The 9,494-nt window shown below is 41.2% G+C and overlaps 1 protein-coding gene across 4 annotated transcripts in view; it reads right to left on the bottom strand.

The window, feature by feature from the left end:
• DZIP1L (DAZ interacting zinc finger protein 1-like) overlaps nucleotides 1–9,494 on the bottom strand; it is a 57,689-nt gene that overhangs the window by 21,810 nt on the left and 26,385 nt on the right. For all 4 annotated transcript variants that reach the window (XM_010858238.1, XM_010858236.1, XM_010858237.1 and 1 more), the window contains 3 exons: nucleotides 6,568–6,689; nucleotides 5,760–5,921; nucleotides 1,550–1,678 (listed from right to left, as the gene is read on the bottom strand). In XM_010858238.1, coding sequence (XP_010856540.1) covers nucleotides 1,550–1,678; nucleotides 5,760–5,921; nucleotides 6,568–6,689 — 413 coding nt within the window. The remainder of the gene's footprint in view (nucleotides 1–1,549; nucleotides 1,679–5,759; nucleotides 5,922–6,567; nucleotides 6,690–9,494) is intronic.

Here is a 9,494-nt window from a genome sequence, read left to right as displayed (position 1 = left end):
CTGATGAAGATGAAAGAGGAGAGTGAAAAAGTTGGCTTCAAGCTCAACATTCAGAAAACTAAGATCATGGCATCCAGTCCCATTACTTCATGGCAAATAGATGGGGAAACAGTGTCAGACTTTATTTTTCTGGGCTCCAAAATCACTGCAGATGGTGATTGCAGCCATGAAATTAAAAGACGCTTACTCCTTGGAAGGAAAGTTATGACCAACCTGGACAGCATATTCAAAAGCAGAGACATTACTTTGCCAACAAAGGTCCATCTAGTCAAGGCTATGGTTTTTTCAGTGGTCATGTATGGATGTGAGAGTTGGACTACAAAGAAAGCTGAGCGCCAAAGAATTGATGCTTTTGAACTGTGGTGTTGGAGAAGACTCTTGAGAGAGTCCCTTGGACTGCAAGGAGATCCAACCAGTCCATCCTAAAGGAAATCAGTCCTGGGTGTTCATTGGAAGGACTGATGTTGAAGCTGAAACTCCAATACTGGCCACCTGATGTGAAGAGTTGACTCATTTGAAAAGACCCTGATGCTGGGAGGGATTGGGGGCAGGAGGAGAAGTGGACGACAGAGGATGAGATGGCTGGATGGCATCACCGACTCGATGGACATGAGTTTGAGTAGACTCCAGGAGTTGGTGATGGACAGGGAGGCCTGGTGTGCTGTGGTTCATGGGGTCGCAGAGAGTCGGACACGACTGAGTGACTGAACTGAACATTAGATCCATGCCAAATATCTTCAAAGCCAGGAGACTGTCACACTTTCAAAGAATAGTTTTCAACTGGGTTGGACTCAAAGTGAGGGCAATGGTGTCCAGTAAGATACATGGCTGAATATATTTTCGAAAAACTCCCTGGCAAATCTGACACTGCACATTTGAATGTCACCAGCCACACCTGAGAACCCTAAGAACTCTACTCTATGCTTTCATTAATTGGCACAAGGTCTGAAATATAGAACTGTGATGTCTTTAATCTCCCTAAATCACTTTGCCAACAAAGGTTCAAACAGTCAAAGCTATGGTTTTTCCAATAGTCAATGTATAGATGTGAGAGTTGCACCATAAAGAAGGCTCAGCACTAAAGAATTGATGCTTCTGAACTGTGGTGTTGGAGAAGACTCTTGAGAGTCCTTTGGATTGCAAGGAGATCCAACCAGTCCATCCTAAAGGAAATCAGTCCTGGGTGTTCACTGGAAGGACTGATGGTGAAGCTGAAACTCCAATACTTTGGCCACTTGATGCGAAGAGTTGACTCACTGGAAAAGACCTTGAGGCTAGGAAAGACTGAGGGCAGGAGAAGGGGACAACAAAGGATGAGATGGTTGGATGGCATCACCAACTCAATGGACATGAGTTTGAGCAAACTCTGGGAGATGAAGGACAGGGAAGCCTGGCATGCTGCAGTTCATGGGGTCGCAAAGAGTCAGACACGACCAAGGGACTGAACAACAGCAACCACCCTAAAACCAGAGTGAAAACAAGAAACTCTGTTGGGAGACAGCACATTTCTTGCCTGGTTCAGGAAGAAAGGCATGGGACCTTGGCTCACCTGAATTTCCATCTTCTCCTTCAGAGCCCAGAGCTCCTGAGCCTGCCTGAGTCGCTCCTCGGGCTCCTCATCCCGCAGGGACCCCAGGTTGGACTTCATCACACTGTGGGACTGCAGTGCCTGCAGCTTCTGAAAAGGCCAAAGTGTAGTTTCATTCGGATGAAGATCTAATCGTGACATTGTCTTTTATATCCTGAGCGGTGTCAGAAGGGCATACTTACCCCAACCACAAAGCCCCAACTTGAACTTACTGGGTATCTGCATGCCTGCAAATATTCCCACAAGTCCACACTCCCCTTCACTACAGTTCTCCTGAAAGCTCAGCTCTTGCACAGGAGAAGAAAATCCCATGGAAGAACACAATTCAAGAGTGTCATTTCCGTTGCACTGAAATTCTGCTGTACTTCAAGCCCAAAACTTGTCTGACAACTTTCCCATTTCTTCTTCAGTCTCAAATAGGCTAAAGAGAATCAGACTCTCAGAGCCTTGAGGAGGGTCTCTGGCATTCCAGACCACTCCCTGAGGACTCCTGCTCCTCTTCCAACAAAGAAAAAAATCTTGGCTGTCACCAAGAAGTCCTGGCTTTTCACAGCTTGGAGTCATGTCACCAATGCCTAGTGAGTGCTTCCTGAGCTAACAGTTCCCGAGCTAATGTGAAGGAAAAGGTAAGGAAAAGTGGATCAAAGAGAAGATACCTTTCCACCTCCTCCCCATAGTTATGTTTTTAAATAGATCACTACTGTAGTGACAAAAGCAATTACCTACATCTCTATTACCATATAAAACTCACAGACCCTATTACAGCTTTAGAGAACTGGTAAGCCCCTGAGTTTAACTTCACCTTCTTACTATCTTTAACTCTTCTGCTCAAGCAATATTGGGTCCAAATGTTAACCATTTCTCATACAAAATACAGTAGTGCGTTCTCAGTCATGTCTGACTTTTTTGAGACCCTGTGGACTGTAGCCCACCAGGCTCCTCTGTTCATGGGATTTCCCAGGCAAGAATACTGGAGTGGTTTGCCATTTCCTTCTCCAGGGGATCTTCTTCAACCAGGGATCAAACCTATGTCTCCTGTGTCTCTTGCATCACCAGGTAGATTCTTTACCACTGGCACGACCTGAGAAAATCATTTCTAAACCCCTTGAATATTTTTGTAGCATTAAATGCTTTATCAGATGTATGCACAACTTTCAGCCTCCAATGCGTCACTTCTGTCTTTACACAGCTGCTTATGACACACTAGAGACCGGCTTTCTTGATGTTACAAACCATCGTGGTGCTTTCCTTTCAACTGGGGCCTCCTTTGACAACTGGACTTAACCTACATCTAATCTAAAGTTCTCTCTTTAATGAGATGATTTAGCCAAAGTAAGCTCTCTGACTTCTGTAACAGGGAAAAAGTTATGAGAACAAATATTTTCAAAATGCACTTAGCTCTCACTGGCACTCCAAACATCTCTTGTGCTTTGAAAGTAGACTTACAGTGTTTTACACAATCATTCTAAATGCAATCTTACCTGTTTCCCCCACTCCCAGAATTTTTAAAAAGTAAACTAACAAAATAATTATCCAAGTACACTGAGAATTTTGTATCCAGTTTGGTTCCTATACTTTAATAAAATTAAAATAATAAAATTTCAGGTGAGAGGAGATGAGGGGAGACACACAAACACAAAAATTCAACAGAAGTCATCCTACGGGGGAAGACAAAAAAATGGATGTTCCAGTTTAAGACAATGCAATCCCGGTTAAAAGGAAACCATGGATGGTAATAAGAATTATGTCCTTATTCACCACAACTCAAAATTTCCTAACAGATGTAACCTTTTAAATTTTGAGTACGTGGTTTATGAACAACAACTCCAAATTTAAATCAGTACCTATTTACAGAACGTGTCTAGTCAGTGAGCAATGTCAGGGGAAGCGTGGGAGTCAGAGGTTCAGATGAGCTCAGAGATGATGAGTGTGGAGCTGGGGTCAGAACCATGACCACATGGTGGAGCAGCATCCTGTCTTCCATAAACCATCCCTGTCCACGCTAGGGGACCATTTAGGATGGGAGGGCTCAAGTCCCTACACATACACATACATGCATGCACACACACACACCCTTATCTCTCATTTCAACCCCACCACCCTCCATCCTTGGGTTTCCATCTCAGATTGAGATGATGGATCACTCACGGCTCCCTCCATACCCTACAACAATCCCCTTATGGAAAAACTGCCTAGGTGTTTCTTTAGGCAAAATGTAGAATGATCGTGAGAAACACTATTAGACAATTCATTTTCAAAAATAAGAAAATATATTCCTTGCTGTTCGGAGAACCAATAACAGCTGAATACATTCTGAAAATACTTCTCTTCAAACCTTTTCCCTGATACAGCTCCCCCAGTGACTCAGCAGTAAAGAATCTGCCTGCAATGCAGGAGACTCAGGAGAAGCGCTTGATCTCTGGGTCAGGAAGATCCCTTAGAGAAGGAAATGGCAACCCACTCCAGTATTCTTGCTTGGGAAATTCCGTGACAGAGGAGCCTGGCAGGCTACAGTCCATGGGATCCCAGAGTCAGACGTGACTGAGTGACTAAAACACAACAACATTCTGAAAATATTTTTCAAAATGTTTCCCTTACACAGGTTTATATGGGAAGATACAGTCCAGGGATAATTTTAATAAGTTTTTCGTAAATAAATTTGATAATATATCCAGTAGAGGAGCAGAGCTTTGAAGTTTAAGGAGCTGGGTTCAAATCCCAGTCTACCTCTTAAAACAGCTGTTTGGGCAAATTATGTGGCCTCCACGTCTTTGCTTGAAAAGGGGGAATGATAATAGCTTTTCCTTTTTTTTTTTTTTTTAAAGGCATTTTATTTTTTACCTTTTGTACTCACTGTGGAGAAGGAAATGGCAGCCCACTCCAGTGTTCTTGCCTGGAGAATCCCAGGGACGGGGCATCCTGGTGGGCTGCCGTCTATGGGGTCACACAGAGTCGGACACGACTGAAGTGACTCAGCAGCAGCAGCACTCACTGTGCGGCATGTGAGATACCCAATCGGGGATCAAACATGCACCCTGTACAGTAGAAGCCTTACCCACTGGACCACCAGGGAATTCTTTTAAAAAATAAATTAGGGAGGATTTCCCTGGTGGTACAGTGGATAAGAATCCACTGCCAATGCAGGGGACACGAGTTCAGTCCCTGGTCCAGGAAGATTCCACATGTCGAGGAGCAACTAAGCCCCTGCATCACAACTACTGAACCTGTGTGCCCACGCTACTGAAGCTTGCATGCCCTAGAGCACGTGCTCCACAACAAGAGAAACCTCCATGATGAGAAGCCTGCACATGGCAACGAAGAGTAGCCCCTGCTCGCCGCAACTAGAGAAAGCCCACATGCAGCAACGAAGACTCAGCACAGCCAAAAATAAATAAATTTTTTAAAAGCAAACTTAGGGACTTCCCTGGTAGTTCAGTGGTTAAGAATCCACCTTGCAATGCAGGGGACACAGATTCAGTCCCTGGTTGGGGAACTAAGATCCCATAGGCTACAGAGCAACTAAGCCTGATGCTGCAACTAGAGAATCTGCACCACAATAAAAGATCTCTGGGTGCTGCAACTAAGATCTGATACAGCCAAATAAATAAATCTTTTTTAAAAAAAGAAATTAACAAACTAACGACATGCCTACCTTTAGAATATTAGAGTTGTTTGGTTGTTATGAGAATTAAAAGCTAGTGTACATAAAGAACTTTGTACAGGGGTAGAAATGTTTCAGTAAATCTTAGTTACTGTGTGACTCCACAGGTCCCAACAGAGTGCCTGCTTGTAACCAGCGCTCAGCAAATACTTGTTAGAAGAAAAATGTTTCCATTTACATTTTGCCTCATTTCTTGTCCAGTGAAGCCCTTTGCAAAAATAAGCATAACATCTCTGGAGCTCTTACTATAATATATGCCAGATAATGTTAGGTATTGTTGATGTGCTAATTTAACCCTTTCAGAAACCTATCTTACAGAAAGGAAACTGAGGCAAAGAAGATTAAGTAACATGCCCAAGATCACACAGCCAGTGTGTGATGAAGCATGGGTTCAATACCAGCCACTGCCGTCTTTGTCTGGACTCAGAACTAGTACAAAGAAATAAATGTTGTGAACAAATAAGCAGGTTTTCAGCTAAAGAACTCTGAGAAGTCTTTTACGTTGGGTACCTCCTCTAAGGTAGAGTTCTGGTTGGCAACACTTTTAAATTCATCCCAAAATAATTTTTTGAGCTTGTCTATTTCCCCATATAGCTTGGCCCGCTCTTTTTCTTTCCATTCATCAAATTCTTTCTTAGTTTCTGCTTCCCTCTGGCGAATGATCTCTGCTTCCTACAAAGAAAAGCAAGAACAAGAGAATCATTATTAATTCCACACTATGACAAATATTTACTAAGAAACTGCCAGGGCCCCTTTTCCATGTAAGTCACTCTGGAGACCCAAAGAACATTTATCCCCCAGTCCCCAGTGTTTGGACTGGGAGTGGAATTAGTCTTATCTGAACTGTAAAGGATGGGGATCACGTCTCTTCTCTCTTTATATTCTTCATGATGCCTGGCAAGGAGTGATGAATGAATAAGTGATGGAAGGCATGACGCAAGTGTATGTATTTTCATTCTACAAATATTTACTGAATGCCTCCTCTGAGCTGCCTTCTGGAGTTTACCCAGTCTTTCTCCTCCTGTTAACAAAAGCTAACAGTATGTTTTAAGAAGTTAAAATTCAGGCTCAAATGCCCTCAGAGGGTGCAAACACAGGAAGCTGCAGCTCTCTTTTGGCCACACAGTTCTGGCCAAATAATTGAATTTTCCTTCCCAGACTACCTAAAATCACTTGGCACATCCAGGAAGACACCATCCTAGCCCTGAATCTCAGCTCTGGGAAACAGCCAGAATTGTCGACTCTGGGATCTGAGCACATTACGGGTCTCCTGGCCAGTCTGTGACTGAATCCCCTGTCATTGCTCCTCCATGCCCACCTGGAGCTGCCGCTGCCTCTCCGCCTCCCTCTGGGCTTCCAGCTCCCCTTGGGTCCACTTCAGCTTGGCCCGCAGCTCTTCTAACACCTCCTCCACTGGCTGCTCCTGCTTCCTCTGCTTTCCTGTGGGATCCACGCAAAGCGAGGGTGACCAGCACAAGTCAGAGTCAGTGGTGTGTACAGTTCCTTGTGTGCAGTCACACCTCAGTCTGAGACCAGCTTTGCCACTTACACTGTGTACACTGACTCTGGGCAAATGACGTAACCTCCTTGACCCTCTGTTTCTCCAAAGTAGAAAATGGAAGCAATAACAGCACCTAACCCAGAGGGTCAGGAGGAGAAGGGGATGACAGAGGATAAGATGGTTGGATGGCATCACCAACTCAATGGAAATAAGTTTGAGCAAGCTCTGGGAGTTGGTGATGGACAGGGAAGCCTGACGTGCTACAGTCCATGGGGTTGCAAAGAGTCGGACATGACTGAGTAACTGAACTGAACTGAATTGAAACCAGAGGGTCACTGTGAGGATGAAATGTGATAATGCCAAGTGCCTAGCATAGCACCTGGCAGGACAGCTCAATACATGTGAACTATAGTTGTCATTTAAAATAACTATTTTTTAATTATGTATTTATTTTTGTTTATTTATTTGGCTGTACCAGATCTTTGGTTGCAGTATGTGGGATCTAGTTCCCTGACCAGGAATCGAATCTGGGCTCTTTGTATTGGGAGCTTGGAGTCTTAACCACTGGACCACCAGGGAAGTCCCTAAAATAACTATTTTGACAGTACTTACAAATGGGAAATATGAATGCAAAACTGGTAGAGTAACAGAATCGGGATACCAAATAGTATGTACACACTGATTATTAATACAAAGAGGGGAATTTAAAGTAATGATAAGAACTGTAGTTTTAAGTTCATTCTTTTCAATAATGTAGTACAGTTCAAATGTGTAGTTTTAAATTTCAAATTAAAAAAAAAGGCACTGTGCACTATGAAGAAAACTTGAATTATAGAAGAATATTCTAACTAAACCACATACTGATAAACTAAGAGTTAAAGGTTAATGAAAAAGACACCAATTGTACTTGGACATCTGTTACTTTTCAAAGTACATTTAGGGATTATTAGATGGTACTTTTATTAAAACTTCAAGCTTTTTTTTTAAAAGATATATGGCTTCTCTCAAATGGGGCTTTTTAGAAACAAGCAACTTCTAGATGCAGTGAAAATTAATTTGGATTAATAAAGCGATTTGAGGGACTTCCCTGGAAATCCAGTGGTTAAGATTCAGGGCTTCCACTGCCAGGGGCACAGGTTTGAACCCTGGTTAGGGAACTAAGATTAGGCATGCCATGTGGCACCGCCAAAAACATAAAATAATAAAATAAAAATAAAGTGATTTGAGGTGAGTCTGGAATGGGAGAACTGCAGTATCTGAGAAGTCAGCTGCCTGATAATAAATTACTGAACATTAATGTAGCCAAAGTTGTCTTAATTGTTGTTGTTTTAGTTAAGTCACGTCCAACTCTTTTGTGACCCCACGGACTGTAGCCTACCAGGCTCCTCTGTCCATGGGATTTCCTTAAGAACATATTTTTCCTCTCCGTATTTTCCCACCACTGTACATTAAGGAAGTAATAAGGAACATGCACAAGGATTTATGCACAAGAATGTTGCCACCATGTGATTTATAATTGGGGAATGTTTTAGTTATCCAAATAAATTAAGAAATAATTCAGTTTTGAAATAAATTATGATCAGCACATTATGAAATACTATTCAGCCATAAAAAACCATGTTTACAAAGATGATTTAATGATTTTGGAAAATATGATATATTCTTAATTGAAAATAAGCAGTATCAAAACTGCATCCTATATGATAATATTCATACACAAAAAATAATGACCACAGACACACCAACATATTAGCTGCAGATGATATCATCCATGGTTTTTATTTTCTCTTTTCTACCTTTCTGCATTTAAATTTTCTATGTGAAAGGCATGTATTTTCCAATTTTTTACTGTAGTAAATATACCTAACATAAAATTTACCATCTTAGCCATTTTTAAATGTACAGTTCGGTAGGATTAAATACATTCATAATGTTGTTCAACCATCACCACCACCCATCTTCAGGACATTCTTCATCTTGTAAAACAGAATCTCTGTCCTTACTAAACACGAATTTCCCATCCCCTCTTCCTCCAGCCCCTAGCAACCTCCATTCTACTTTCTGTTTCTATGCATTTGGCTATTCTATGTACCTCATATAAGTGAAATCATATGGTATTTGTCCTTTTTTAACTGACAGTTCACTTAGCAAAATAACCTATTGTAGCAAATTGCAGAAGGACCTTTCTTTTTAAGGCTGAAAAATATTTCTTTGTATCTCTCTCTCCCTCTCTCTCTCTCTCTATATATATACACACACATACATATACCACATTTTGCTTATTCATTCATCTGTCAGTGGACATTTGGGTTGCTTCTACACCTTTAGTTACTGTGAATAATGCTCCTATGAAGATGAGTGTACAACTATCTCTTCAAAAACATATATCTTTTCCAGAAAAAAGTATTTAATAAATAGAAAATCTGTTTTTCTTTAGTTGCCTCCAATGTAGAACTAAGAAGAATCAGATATATAATAAATGCATAGTAATTAGGTGACTAGTGCTATTTTAAAACTCTGTTCTTTCAAAAGGAAATTAAAATAAAGGGAAAAATGTTTTATTCAATGAAATTTTATATTTAATTTATATTACATTTTATCATAATATATTTGCATTAACAGATATTTTTTACTGAACCTCAAAAAAATCTCTTAAAGGGGAAAACATATAGCCTTGCTACTTGTTTTAGAATTTGAAACAGTAAAATGACAGTGATTAAATCATAATGAATTCATGTACATTA

This window comes from Bison bison, unplaced genomic scaffold, assembly GCF_000754665.1.
Source record: "Bison bison bison isolate TAMUID 2011002044 unplaced genomic scaffold, Bison_UMD1.0 scf7180017864384, whole genome shotgun sequence".
NCBI lineage: Eukaryota > Metazoa > Chordata > Mammalia > Artiodactyla > Bovidae > Bison > Bison bison.
This window is presented reverse-complemented; position numbering and strand designations above follow the sequence as displayed.